The 14,798-nt window shown below is 36.4% G+C and overlaps 1 protein-coding gene across 1 annotated transcript in view; it reads right to left on the reverse strand.

Moving 5' to 3' along the window:
* Window positions 1-789: 789 nt before the first annotated feature.
* The window catches only part of DCAF13 (DDB1 and CUL4 associated factor 13), a 28,143-nt gene continuing 14,134 nt past the window's right edge, over window positions 790-14,798 (reverse strand). Inside the window, exons 7-11 of the mRNA XM_045453988.1 lie at window positions 12,899-12,981; window positions 8,618-8,782; window positions 3,573-3,708; window positions 2,240-2,403; window positions 790-1,544 (exon numbers count right to left, since the gene is read on the reverse strand). Coding sequence (XP_045309944.1) covers window positions 1,457-1,544; window positions 2,240-2,403; window positions 3,573-3,708; window positions 8,618-8,782; window positions 12,899-12,981 — 636 coding nt within the window. The 3' untranslated portion in view covers window positions 790-1,456. The remainder of the gene's footprint in view (window positions 1,545-2,239; window positions 2,404-3,572; window positions 3,709-8,617; window positions 8,783-12,898; window positions 12,982-14,798) is intronic.

The following is a 14,798-nucleotide window of genomic DNA, read 5'->3' on the forward strand; positions in this document are numbered from 1 at the left end:
TGGTTCATCTGAAAATCAAGTCATTAAGGCCTACAACAGATCATACGGATTAAAAGGTAGATAGTTGATCTCTTCTCAGCTTTAAGAAAAATACAGTAAAATATTCAAGATACCCAAGAAAGCATAAAAAATAGAATGAGCACACAACTTAAGAGATGACGTCAGTAAAAGGGCTGAAGTCCCCTGTGTATCTCACCCTGACTGTGTCCTCCTCCCACGCTCAGATATTGATCTTTATCATCCCCGTGCATTTACATTTTCACTACAAATGTATGCATTTTTTTTTTTTTTTTTAAGCTTATTTTGAGAGGCAGAGAGAGCAGGAGCGGGAGAAGGGCAGAGAGAGAGGGAGAGAGAAAGAATCCCCAGCAGGCTCTGTGCTGTCAGCACAGAGCCCAATGTGGGGTTCAAAGTCACCAACTGTGAGATCAGGACCTGAGCCAAAACCAACAGTCGTACACTTAACCGACTAAGCCACCCAGGCCCCCCCATATATATGCATTCCTGAACGTGTATTTTTGTGTTTTTATTTTTTAAATTTTTTTCTCATTTTAGAGAGCAAGAAAGAGCGAGCATGAGGAGGGGGAGGCAGAGGGACAGAGAAAGAATCCCAAGCAGGCTCCATGCTCAGCATGGAGCCAGACATGGGGCTTGCTCTCACGACTGTGAGATCATGACCTGGACCAAAATCAAGAGCCAGACACTCAACCAAATGAGCCACCCAAGTGTCCCTATTTTTGTGTATTTAAAATAAATCTCTACTTAAAATTTCCTAAAATTGAGGTGATATATATTCATAATAGAGTTTATTAAACTACAATTTTTAAAAAAACAACATATGGCACAAAGAACTATTTATGATTTAGTAAGACTGAAGAGAAATCATTTAGCAGAAGTGGATCAAAGTTATAATGCTGAGATAAAGGATGTTTTATTATCTTGACCATAAACTGTAATTATTATTTAAAAAGTTATATAAATTCAAGCTGATCATCTTTAAGGTCTCAAAAAGCCAAATACAAATAAAACACAGAAAATTAATTGAACTGAAAAAAGTTCTGACATAATTCTTCCCCATGTTATGTGTAATCATAGGAAGAATCATTGCACTAATTATCCAAAGTAATACTAAAGGTAACCAAAGAGATGTCTGGTTTTGAATGTAAATTCAAACATAGAGTATATCTATAATAATAGGTCAAAGTGAAAGTATACCCGCATTTTCTAAAAGGAATAAGTTAGTTTGCAAATAATGTATTCTTCAATGACATAAGAAAGAAGATCAAGAATAAAATGTTGGACAGTCTTATCAACCAGGCCACCTTTCAGGACAGTTTTTACTTCCTCTACACATGTAACTGAACTGTTATTATTCTAGAGCCAGTATTTTTATTTACATTTGCAAATCAAAGTGTAACAAATCATCATGTATCAGGATCGGTAGGAATACCAAGTGTTATTTCACAACTGCCACTATGTGTTTCTTCTTCTCCGACACAATCGATACAGATCCAGGCTTGCTATGTTTGAGACGATTCACTTCCCTAGAAATAAACAAAATATACATATATAAGCAAGCTTATGAGAAATCACCTTAACCAAAAAAAACTGTCTCAGAAAAATCAGCCTTTCCTTTCACTAAAAAAATCCCTGTTGAAAAAAAATGTTTTCACAATCAGACTGGGTAAAAAGTACCTAGATATCAACTTCTGTTAACTTATTTAATTGCTTCTCTTATTATATAACAGTGTCCTTTATATAATTCTACGACGAAACTGGCAGTGGGAGCTCTGCTTTAGATCCACAATTCTATGATGAAGCATATCAGAAAATTTTTATTTAAGAAATGGGTGCTATGAGTTCTCTGCATTCTTTAACTTGGAAAATATATAATACCTCTTAATTACAGCTTCATTAGAAATCATTTTTAAAACATGATTTACAAGTGTCTCTAGTATGAGCAGAAATGCTTTCTTATTTTGATGGGATTCAGTTTTACTGGTTGCCCTTTCAACATAATTTCAAAACTAGGTAATGAAAATTCTCTGATAATCATTGCTTCTTCCTTCTACCAGGAAAAAGAAAAAAAAAATAAAAGCTCAGGGAAGTGTTCAAAAACATCTCTAATGCATAACATCAACTATTCCCTCGAAAGGCAGGGTTTGGTTTATTTTCGGTGAGACGAGAGGGGGAAGTTAGAAAAGGGTACTGAAATAGAATCAAATGCCCCAAATCATACTTTCGTCGACGAGCTTCTTTCATGATGCGCTGTTCCTGAATCTGACTGTAGATGGATTTTGGTAGATGTCGGTGACGAGCAATGCGTTTTATATGAGGATGATGTTGAAATTTCTCTTTCAATTTCTGGTTATAATCTTTGGCTGCTTTTTCTCGTGACGTAAGCTGCAAAAATGTATTTTGATAATTTAATGAATGCCGTGTTGTTTTTCTTCAAATAACAAAGCTAGGAAGCACCCTTTCCTACAAAAATTAAACTTCTAGGACATGCAACCGAAATTGCCAATGTAATTCTACCCTTTACGAGGTTAGGTTAGAAATATCATCTCTGCTAACACTGAATTTCCTTTTAGGCAGTATGTACAATGTAGACAGATGCCACCAAGTGACAACATCAGTGCTGAGGAAGTAGGGCTGTGTGGACCACTGAATTGGACCTTCTCTAGACATAAATAACATAGAAAAAGCACCTAAGTTAATACCTCAACATTTTGGGGGGGTGAAAATAACTTCTGAACACAGGAAAAAAAAGCATTCAATTCTATAATAATAAGGCTTCATTTAACAATGTTAAGGATGATATGATTTAAAGGAACTTACAATGAATTGAAAACTAGGCATAGTATAATACTTGCCAATCATTAAACCTAAAATAAAATTGTCTTTAAGAGCCGTTTATCATATCGTGATTTTCCTATTGGAGCTAAGGAGAAAATAACTCACGCTTAACCTTTCCTTTTTAAACTCAGTATTTGTTGCTGATATAAACACTCTGAATGTTTCTAATATTAAACATGAAACATTTAGAAAAACATCAAAAACAAAACAAAAGCCAACCATAACCCCATAACCCAGAGACAGCTAGCCAATGATAATATTTGTTATTGCTTCTTTCAATCTTTTTTTTTTATAGTCTGAAGCTTTCTGTATTTTTTTGAAGTTAGCATTTCACTGTCTTTGATATTAAAAGACCTCACAGGGACTTGAAGCATTTGATGCGCCTGATTACTATTCCTTTAACAGAATAGGCATTCTCAGTTCTAACCTTCTAGTCTCTACACCTTCTCTCCTTATCTCAAGGAAAAAACAAAGAATCAAGAAGGCTCAAATATTACCAAACATTTGAATTAACAAAGGTCTCTGAGGTGCCTGTAACATGAAAAAAGTAAATCTCAATGCAGCCTTGTCTGTTTTGTTGCTAACATTTCTTTTTATCACAACGATGCCAGTTTGATCAAAATAAAGTACTTCAAATAAATTCTCTTTACAATATAATCATACCCACTAAATTAGAAACTAGCTTTACGACAATGAAAGAAAATGGGATCTCTTACCACACCCAACTTTTCAGAAGCATTAGCTTTCCACAGACGAATGTTCATTTCATCAGATCCACACATAATATATTTGCTGTCAGAAGTCCATTTTACACAGATAACATGTTGCATTCTCTTTGTGTGATAGACTTCCCTACAGAAGAGGAATTAAGGTAAAGTTAGGATTTTGATACAGAGTTTCTTTAACCACTGCCCATCAAGTATCTGGGTAGCATTTTTGAGTCTGAAGAGAAGATAAAAGGGAAATTCAAATTAATTTTTATGTACCTTTATTGAACTAATATAACAAGGTTCTATGCTAAGTGCTAAGGAGTTAGAAAAAAAATTCTTGTCCTCAGAGAAATTACAATCCAGTAAGAAAAATAAATATAAACTAAGCAAAACTAGATGCCCAGAAAAGTTCACAAAATTACTGAAGACTGATAACACAAGTAAAATATGTTGAGCTACAGTTTTTTAAAAATAAGAAATCAGGGGCGCCTGCATGGCTCAGTTGGTTAAGCGTCCGACTTCACCTCAGGTCATGATCTCGCGGTTGGGGAGTTCAAGCCCCGCATCAGGCTCTGTGCTGACAGCTCAGAGCCTGGAGCCTGCTTCAGATTCTGTGTCTCCCTCTCTCTCTGGCCCTCCCCCTCCCGAGCTCTGTCTGTCTGTCTCTGTCTCTGTCTCTGTCTCTCTCTCTCTCTCTCTCTCTCTCTCAAAAACAAACATTAAAAAAAAAATTTTTTTTTAATAAGAAATCAATGATCTCCCTCCTTCCAAATCAATGCGGGTAAACAATCACTTTTTCCCCTCATTTTACTGGAAAATAAAATAAACGCAATGGCATTCCTTATAAGAGCACATCCTTATATGCTGAGCCTAATGTCTGATTTCTGTTTTGGTTAAATTGTTTAAAAAGCTCACTTAAATGAAGTAAGAGTGGATGATTTCCATGTGTGAACAGAAAGGGAGGGTTACAGAAGTGTCTGATGAGTTAAGAATCATTTAGTAAATGGAGATGTAAAATATCATACCTATCTGGAAAGGCTGTGAAACACGCTAAGTGAATTCACAGAAGACACTATATTGGGAAGTGTTGAGAGAGCATTAAAAAACAAGTAAAAGACAAGGTCAGGAAATAGAGGCTTTTGGAGAAATGAATTTTCCACATCTGGGTTAGATGATTCAAAACGCAGACGAGTTAGAAAGGAAACAAACTCAGCATACTCTGCACAGAAAAAGAATACTCATACATGATGACCAGACTAAACAGAATCCAGATTTATAAAAAATATCTGAAATACATTCAACAAAACTAGTTTTTTACACTGTTTCTAACGGAAATGTTTTAAGCACTTGAGTGAACATATACAGAAACCCTAAGAAATCTATTTCTGAAAGGGGAAGGACGGTTAGAAAGAATATCCTATGAAAATGAAAACTAGAGGAGATAGACTTTTTCTTCTCCTTCCAATGCTCTGCTTTTATAAGATTCAGTTCTCATAATCTCACCTATTTAAGAGGCTCCTTTTTTCATTAGCAATATAATGAATTCAAACGATAGAAAATTCAATCAGGCTTCAGTAACCATTAAAAATAATCTCTTCCTGTATTAGACCAGTCAAATCTAGTGATTAATTACTTAACCAAAATAGATCCTCTTTAATGGTAAACTATGTAGAGTTTTTCTAGATTTGTTTATGCATGTTTACGAAGCTCACTAAATGTGATACTGTTAGGAGATAAATACATTTTAAAAACTTATATTCTTTAGTATACAGTCAAATTATGCCATGTGAGGGGTGCCTGGGTGGCTCAGTCAGTTAAGCATCCAACTTCAGCTCAGGTCATTATCTCACAGTTTGTGAGTTTAAGCACCGCATGCTGATAAATGCAGAGCCTGGAGCCTGCTTCAAGTTCTGCGTCTCCCTCTCTCTCTCTCTCTCTCTCTCAAAAAAAAAAAAAAAAAAAAAAAAAAAAAAAATTAATCCATGTGAATGCCAGTCATTTACTTGTTTGCTTAGTAAATATTGAATGAAATCCCAACAGAAGCCTAATTTTAGGTCAGCTGGGTGGCTCAGTCAGTTAAGCATCCGACTCTCGGTTTGGGCCCAGGTTATGATCTCACAGTTCATGAGATCAAGCCCCAAGTCCCGTGTTGGGCTCTGTGCCAAGGGCACGGAGCCTGTTTGGGATTCTCTCTCTCCCTCTCTCTCTGCCCCTCCCCTACTTGCTCTCTCTCTCAAAATAAGTAAAATAAACTTTGGGGGGGGGGGGGAGCCTGATTTCAAATACTGACTTACCTGTAGCTTTTAATAATCTATTAAAAGTTTACTTTAAAAATACACTTTAACCATCTTAAGGTCTTTCAAAGAAAAACATTTTAAAAATAAAGATTCTTCAAAGCACTAGCTATGTTATTTGAGGGTTTGTAATGAACCAGATAGAGCAGACCGCAGAATTAACTCAAACTAGCGTTTAAGGAGATGAAGGCAAAGGTCAGAGGAAAATACCACTTACATCTAAATCCAACAAGTAGCATATACCACCACTGTGATTACAAAAATCTCCAAACAACATCAGTAGACAGACAATTCCCTGGAAATGGGGCATAACTCCTTACTCCATACAAGTCTGGAATTACTTGAGCTTTTTAGATAGACCTACATTTGGCTGGCCACAGTGGCTTTGCAATAATTCAGCTTGAACTCAGCTGCAAGGACCTTGAGATCATAGGTGTCTAAACATCCTCAATGCTCTTTGTCTTTCTTGTTTGTTCTTTTCCCATTCTTTGTGCCTGTTTATTCATCATGTTAGAAAAGTATTGTCCTACCACCTTTGGAGGTTCTGATGCAAAGAAAATAATGGAAGGCCACATTCCCTTGCTTCTTGGTATCTTCTAGGGATGTAAGAATAGAAACTATCGGACCTGTCTTGGGCCTGACTGAATAATCCCAACAAACCATTCATGACAGTCTGCAGAATATCAAGTTGTAAACGAGGCAACAGCCATACGGAAACCAACACCAGGAGTTCTACAGTGGAGAGGATGGAGTGAAGATCAAAATCATCACAACACTCTAGTCGATATGCTTTTGATTCAGACATCTTTTTTTAATTTTTTTTTTTTATTTTAAAAGAGAGAGAGAGAGAGAGAGAGAGAGAGAGAGAGCAGGCAAACAGGGGAGAGGGGCAGAGGTGGGGAGAGAGAATCCTAAGCAGGCTCCACACCTCAGTGCTGAGCCCGGCGCCGGGCTCCACGATCCTGGGGGATCATGACCTAAGCCAAAATCGAGAATCTGACACTCAACCGACTGAGCCACCCAGGCACCCCCAAGCACCTTTTTAATCAGATACACAATGATGATGACAATGATATGCTGGTAATCAATGATACCAAAAGGGTCAGGAATCAGTATGGACCCCACAAATTACAGGGTAGAAAGATGCAACTATCGCAAGTAAAAACACCAAAGAGTTAAACAAAGCAGGCTGGCTATCACCGAAAAAGGTGTGGATGAGTTGCTGGACTGTCAGGAGGCGCCATCTGAAAGATCTTTTGTTTCTGAAACAAGGCTGGGACTAAAGTGAAGCAGCTGCAGTACAGATGCAGGGCTGGCACCTGCACACCCCTAACAACCAGTACCTCCGTGAATTCTGCACCGAGGCACCTCACTCAGATGCGTCCTAGTGCTGACCCTGCTGGAACAGAACAACGGTGAATCAGGAGAAGGACACAACATGCCTCTGAAAATGAACGTCATTCTTTCAAAAGACTCCAAAAGCTTCAGCACTGTAGAAGCTAGGCTAGTTATCAGCGGAAGTAGTGATCAAAATTCTCATCACTGCACTAAAATGGTGAGACTTCTCCAGACTGTGTCATTACAACACCAAAGTGAATAATCTCTAGATTTTTTTTTAAGTGAAGGAAGGATCCCCGAACAACTCTGCTACCATCAATCCTTATGAAGCTGGGGAAACTGCTCTACCAGCTCCACGCTGCTGTCCTCTGGCACAAATCATCAGCTCCCACCCTCATTACACACGTTCTGTCTTCTTTCCTCTCCCAGATTCCATCACTCCTCTCCTTTCCTTTCCTACCTCCAATCACTCTGTCATCTTTCAGCAAGTCCATCTCCTCCCTACTGAGCTTGAATTCCACTAAGCAAGAGTAGGACACTCAATCAAGTATACGTATAGATGTCTATGTATGCATGTGCTGTATATATATATATTTATATGCTATTTTAGAGAGAACGTTCACTTGGATTAATTTTAAATCTCAGTATCAATATTATTATCGTATCAAAATGCAGTCATATCTTCACATGTGAGCAACACCACTATACTACTTTATCATTTTTTTACAACTTTATTTTAGAGAGCATGCATGTGTGTGTGAGTGGGGGAGGGGGGTGAGAGAGAAAGAGAGAGAGACGGAGGGAGGGAGGGAGAGGGATAGAATCCCAAGCAGGCTCCGTGCAGTCATTGTGCAGCCTGACGCGGGGCTCGATTCCATGAACCATGGGAACATGACCTAAGCCAAGATCAAGAGCAGGACACTGACTCAGCTACCTAGGTGCATCTTAATTATCATTGAAAACAAAAAAATCTTTAAGTAATCTCTATGCCCAACATGAGGCTCAAACTCATGACCCTGAGATCATGAGTTGCATGGAGCCAGCTAGGCTCCCTAATTACCATTTTTTATGGGGAAATTTCCTCCAGCTTAATTGGGTTTTGCTTTGCATACGCTTCCCCAACACATATAAAGCATTACCAAAGAACAAGAATATGCATGAAAGTGCTTTGTAAACCACAGCACACTACACAAGAGGCTATTATCTTACACAGGAAATTAAGTTTTCTATTCCATGAAAGAAATTGCCCAGTAGGCTTTTTGCCCATAGATGACACAGTGCAAGCTGGTATCCCAAGTCACAATACCTGGGTTGAATTCTACCCTATACACATAACCAAATAACCTTTCAAAAAAGATAAAGGACTGATGATGAAGACAAGAAAAAAATCAAACAAATGGTTTATTGGTAGTCACATACCTGCTTCTACTTTTGTCCACAGGGAAGATTCGAATAGATTTATCAAAACTAGCAGACACAAACTCTTTCCCAGTCGGAGAATAATCCACATCAAGCACCGCAGATACATGATCCATATGTACCATTACAGGAGTGTCCAGTGCACGCATATCGAAAGTATATAAGCTATAAAAGAATTTTTAAATTATTTCATACAAGTGTCTATAAAGAAGCATATGTGGTACTAAGGAAACTAAGACCATTAGCCAAATTATGCACATCTAAATATGCAGCCTCTTTACAAGGAAGCTAAGGGATTGGGAAAAATACTACCAGTTTTTCTTATTCCTTAAGATTACACTTAAACACCTTTATCTTCATAAACATAAATCTCATTGTAGAAAATGTGAAACTTTCAAAAAAGTACAGAGTACAAAACCTACCTTTAATTCTACCGCCCAGAGAATATCAGTGCCATGTAATTACGTCTAAGCTTTTCACCATGCTAATATTTAAACACATACTTTTAACAAAATTGATAATATTGTATAAAGCTCTGTAGTCTCATATTTCATGTAGCATATTATAAGCACTTATGGTCACATATTATTTAAATAAGTTAAAAGAACATAATTATTTAAAAATTTATTTAAATACATTTGCTTATAATTTGTTAATAAAAAATTTCCAACTTTCAATTTTAAATAATATTTCAATGAAATACCAGTATTTGAATTTTTGAAATTCAATCTTTGAGTGGAACAGACTTAGTTAAATCTGGACAAATTCCTTTAAGTAAATTACTAAATCCAAAAGCAAGAGCACTTTTAAGATTTTTAAGTTGACAAAACATTTCCAATAAAGTTCCACTTTTATTAGTGATATGTAAGAGTGACCATGGCTTTTCCAAAGGGCATACTAAAATTAGAAAACTATATGCACGGTTGGTTAAAAAAAAAAAAAAAATCATGATTTTCAAGATTTAAACACCATTAATCAATAGCTAAAAGAATAATGCTTCAAATGAGCCAACATGCACAACGGACAATAATAACAGAGCATTACTGTAGTCAAGTTCAAATATCAAAACACTTCAAGATGCTAACATTACTGAGCAAAAGTATGAGGAGAAACAGGATATCTACATAATTTCAAAGTATCTCCCCAAAGATAAATGTGAATTACAAAAGGAAAAACATAGTAACTTTACAATGCAGAAACTTGGCAGATACCACCCTAAGTGATCAAGATCAACACCACCGGTAATTAGAGTGACATCATGTACCCCAAAGCGATGAACCAAGAAGGACACATCAGTTTTGTGGTATTCTTGCAAAACATGCAAAATCTCAATCTAAATAATGAGAAAACATCAGTAAGCCCAAATTAAGGACAGTCTACAAGATAATTGACAAGTAAATCCTTTTCAAAAGTACTAAGGTCATAAAAGATTGGGGGGATTGAGAACAGTCACAAACTGAGCAAAGGAGACATGACAATCAAATGCAGTGTGGGATCCTGAACTGGATCCTAGAATGGACAAAGAATATTAATGGAATGACTAGTGATGGAATAAAGTCTGTAGTTTATAGTATTGTACCAGTATTAATTTCTTGGTTTTCCTAATTCCGTTATGGTTACATAAGATGTTAACATTAAGGGAAGCTGGCTACCACATACCATTTTTGCAACTTTTAAATAAGCCCAATATTACATCAAAATGTTTAAAAAATTGATGTAACACTTCAAAAAGAATATTTTTTTAACACAATTGTTGCGAGAAGTCACTCATGCTACTGACAAAATATCCCCAATAACATAAAATTCTCAAGAGACAAGTCATTGTTCTTTTTTAAATCTCTCAACCATAGTGCCAGGTGGCTCAGTCGGTTTAATGTCCTACTCTTTGAGTTCAGCTCAGGTCATGATCTCACAGGTCTAGCTGTGCATTGGGCTCCACGCTGTCAGCCTCGAAGCCTACTTGGGATATTCTCTCTCTCCCTCTCTCTCTCTCCCCCTCTCTCTCAAAATAAATAAACTTTAAATACCCCAACATACCACAGGATTGTCAGCCAATGTCATACTGATCTCTGAGGTTACATTTCTGAGTTGACAACTGCTTTGTTTATTTTCCTTCTCTAGAGCAGTGGTTGTCAACCAGCTTTGCTTTGTTTCAGCATATTCTGTTTTTTTAGTAAATTCTGTTTTAATCTCTACCCAAGAAAAATGTTAAGAACTTATTCAAAATCTAAGCAAATGAATCCAGTTGGATAGACAATGTTTACATACACAAAGTTTGGTGTTATAGGATTCTTTAGGGATCATCTATTTCAACTCTATTATCTTATAGATGATGAGACTATGGCACAAGTTAGTTTACGTGCCTACTCCAAATTTCTACAGCAGTTACTGGTTGGGTCTAGACTTCAACTTGCATTTCGAATTCAGAATTATTAGACTATTTAGCAGGCAATAAAAGAAAGAAAATATAAAAAATATATACTATGGCAAGATCACTTTCAAGTAAGAGCAATTATAGTAGTCAAACAGTCACCCCTTATAAGCGATGCGCTCTTTGTTTCAGGTGCCATATGAAATTCTTTCCAAGGCAAGAATGGAGAAAGTCCAGGGGTCTGTAAAAAAGGTATCTTGCCAAAATAGCTAATTAGAACAAACTTCAGAAACCTTAATAAGGCTGGTCAGCAAAATATTATATTATTTCTTTTAACTGGAATAAGGCCATTTAATTTCAAAACGTTGATAAAGGCTAAAAGAGCTTCAATTAATTTGGTTTGATATTCCTTGCTAATGAGAATTCAAATGAGTTTGAGTACAGAAAACCATAATAGATGTTTTTAGTTGGTACCACTAAAACATCGTGTAATAAATCCTATTTCTGAGCTAATTTATGTTTTCACAAATAATAATAGTGGAAAGAACAAAGAACTTAAATACAGAAGATCTAAAGTTCAATCCAATGAGAAACTTCCAACTTCTCAAAAAAACATGTGTTAAGAATCTACCACAAGCATTACACTACAACACACGCTTTGGATTTAAAGAAAGAAAGAAAGAAAGAAAGAAAGAAAGAAAGAAAGAAAGAAAGAAAGAAAGAAAGAAAGAAAGAAAGAAAGAAAGAAAGAAAGAAAGAAAGAAAGAAAGAAAGAAAGAAAGAAAGAAAGAAAGAAAGAAAGAAAGAAAGAAAGAAAAGACAAGACAAGACACTTTTTCCTCCCTAAGATTAAACTCCCAGCTTTAACATCCTCATCTCTAAAAAGGGGATAACATACACGTCCTACCTCCCTTACAGGGATACTGAAAAGAAAACATAAGACAGCCAATGTGAAATGCCTTGACGAGTTTTAAGGCGATACATAGGGATCATAAAATTCCATCTAGGTCAAAAATGTAAGGCTAAGTCACCTTTACGTGGAGTCATAGAATAACATATCTGTAAATGTTAGGGTAAAAATTGAAACTGTATTTTTCCTTTTGTCTTGCTGAAGTAATAGTGACGCTGATAACATGACTATATGAGCATCAGCTTTGTGAAGAGCTACAGACTTTGTAGGTAAATGTTTTTTTTAATGTTTATTTTGAGAGAAAGAGAGAAACAGAAAGAGGGAGGAAGAGCAGGGGAGGGACAGAGAGAGAGAGACAGACAGACAGACACACAGACAAAGAGAGAATCCGAAGTAGGCTCTATGCTGTCATCTCAGAGCTTGATGTGGGGCTGGATCCCACAAACCATGACCTGAGCTGAAACCAAGAGTCAAACGCTTATTAACCAACGGAGTCACCCAAGTACCCCTGTAGGCAAATATTTTTAGTTTCTATTAAAACATGTATGGTTCAGTCATTATTTGCATGGTGTAAAGCAGAAAGCAGCCAATTTTTTCTAGAAAGGATCAGATTATACATATTTTCAACTTTGTGAGCCACGTGGCTGCTTCTGCAACCACTCACCTAAGGCACTATGGTACAAAAGGACCCATATTCAATACACAAATGAACACAGCTATATTCCAATAAAAGTATTTACGATAACAGGCAGCAGACAGGATTTGGTCTTCAGATCAGCTTTCTGTTCCTGGTCTGTATCATTTTGAAAACTGAATTTTTTTTTCTAACAAGTTCTTCTCCAATTTGGGAAATATATATACTTTTGAGCGAAACAAATGACCATTTTCTACCTTGTATATCAAGAACTACTACCTACGAAAACATATTTCATTAGTATGATTTATCCAATTGAGCCATTTCTGATAGAAATAATAAAGTTATAAAAAGAAGAAAACTTACTTGTAATCTTCATTTGCTGCAGTAAAAATGAAAGCTTCCATAGGGTTCCAACAAATTGTGTTTGTTCTCATATCTAAGATGACCTGGAAGGGAAGAATACAGTAACCCATTACCATGAAATCAATTCCCTCTCAAATGGATAAATCTCCCACTTCATTTCTTTTCCTTCTTTTTCACTGATTTAAGCACATATTTAGCAAACACCCATCATGTGCACAGTACTGAGCTCCATGCAATAGGAAAGGAAATCAATCAATAATTGTTTCCTGAGTACACAGAGTAGTAGATACTGAAAAATATAAAACTACTTAATGGTCCCTCAACCTCAAATAACTTATTATTGAGTTTAGTCAGGAAAAGGAGATATACATAAGAAATACTAAAATATTAACAAAGAAACCGTAAATGATCAAGTATCAAATTGGGGGCAAAATTAATGACTTTAGGGTTTAAGAGAAGAAGAAAGGTTTCAAAAGAGAAGCACGATTTGAGCTGACCTGTGAAGGAACAGTATATTAGTGTTTCTCAACAAGAACACTGCTAGCATTCTGAGCAGGATGATTGTGTGTTGTGTGTAACTGTCCACTGTAAACGTTTAGCCTCTCAGGCACCTGTCCACTAAATGCCAGTCTCTATAATGCCTCTCCCACATTTTTAAAAAGACACCCCTGGTTGAGATCTAGTACATCTAGGAGAGGAAAAAATAGAAGAAACAATGATAGTCTAGTATACAGAACAAAGAATAAAAAATAGCATCTCTGCATCCATCAAGGTGACCTGCCTATGACAACCCCTATTTAAATGTTCTCTTACTGACTGAAACAAACAAATAAATAGAATGCAAATAGGGACCAGATTTGGAAGGCCTTGAAAACCAGGCTATAGTTCTTTTCTTCAACCTAAAGTTATGGAACGCCATTAAAAAACAGAGAATGAAGGGCAGAGGAGGCAGAAACTACTACTTATCACACTAGATTTCATCTTAGCATTCTGCTAAATGTTTAAAATACCATGTCTTATTTTCACCAATGTGCTGGAAAGTAATTATTAATATCATCATTTTATAGGAGAAACAAAGATTAAGTTACCTGCTCAAGGTCTAAAGGTCTCAAAGTTCACGAGATGTGCCCACTAGATCATCATGAAGGAGTGAAATGATTAAAGTGGTAATTTGGAAAGATGATCATATTTATGCAGCTGAAACTTTAAGGAATGTACTCTACTTCTAATATTTTGGAATTTATTACATGTTGTGAAAATGGCTTAGGAACAACAAAAATATTAAAAGCATTTCTTTTCCATGTAGATTATCACAATGGCCTCATGGCACATGAATGGTGTCTAGGCCCTTCTGTACCCTCAGATTTGGAGCACCTGAAATCAACTTTATACTTACTTACAATGGCACTCTTCTCTTTACTGACAATACATTTCTCTGTCGATAGTCAGCTTAAGGTTGTATTAGCTTTGATATCTGAGTCCTAGAATGACTGCTGGGAAATCTGCCACCTTGGACAAGATATTATTTATCTAAATAAAACAGCATGTAATTAAACAAATAAAGCTGGTTATGTGAGTCAGTTGCAAAATGTTCTGGAACAGAATACTATACGTATCATATGATAATCATGCTGTGTGAAGTAATGGGATGCAACACTTAAAAAGTTTGAACTCAGTGGGGCACCTGAGTGGCTGAATCGGTTAAGCATCCAACTCAGGTCATGATCTCGCAGTTTGTGAGTTTGAGACCAGCATCAGGCTCTGTGCTGACAGATCAGAGCCTGGAGCCTGCTTCGGATTCTGTGCCTCCCTCTCTCTGCCTCTCCCCCACTCACGCTCTGTCTCTGTCTCTCAAAAATGAATGAACACTAAAAAAAATTTTTTTTAAAAAGAACTTTGA

This window comes from Leopardus geoffroyi, chromosome C3 (genome assembly GCF_018350155.1).
Source record: "Leopardus geoffroyi isolate Oge1 chromosome C3, O.geoffroyi_Oge1_pat1.0, whole genome shotgun sequence".
Classification (NCBI taxonomy): domain Eukaryota; kingdom Metazoa; phylum Chordata; class Mammalia; order Carnivora; family Felidae; genus Leopardus; species Leopardus geoffroyi.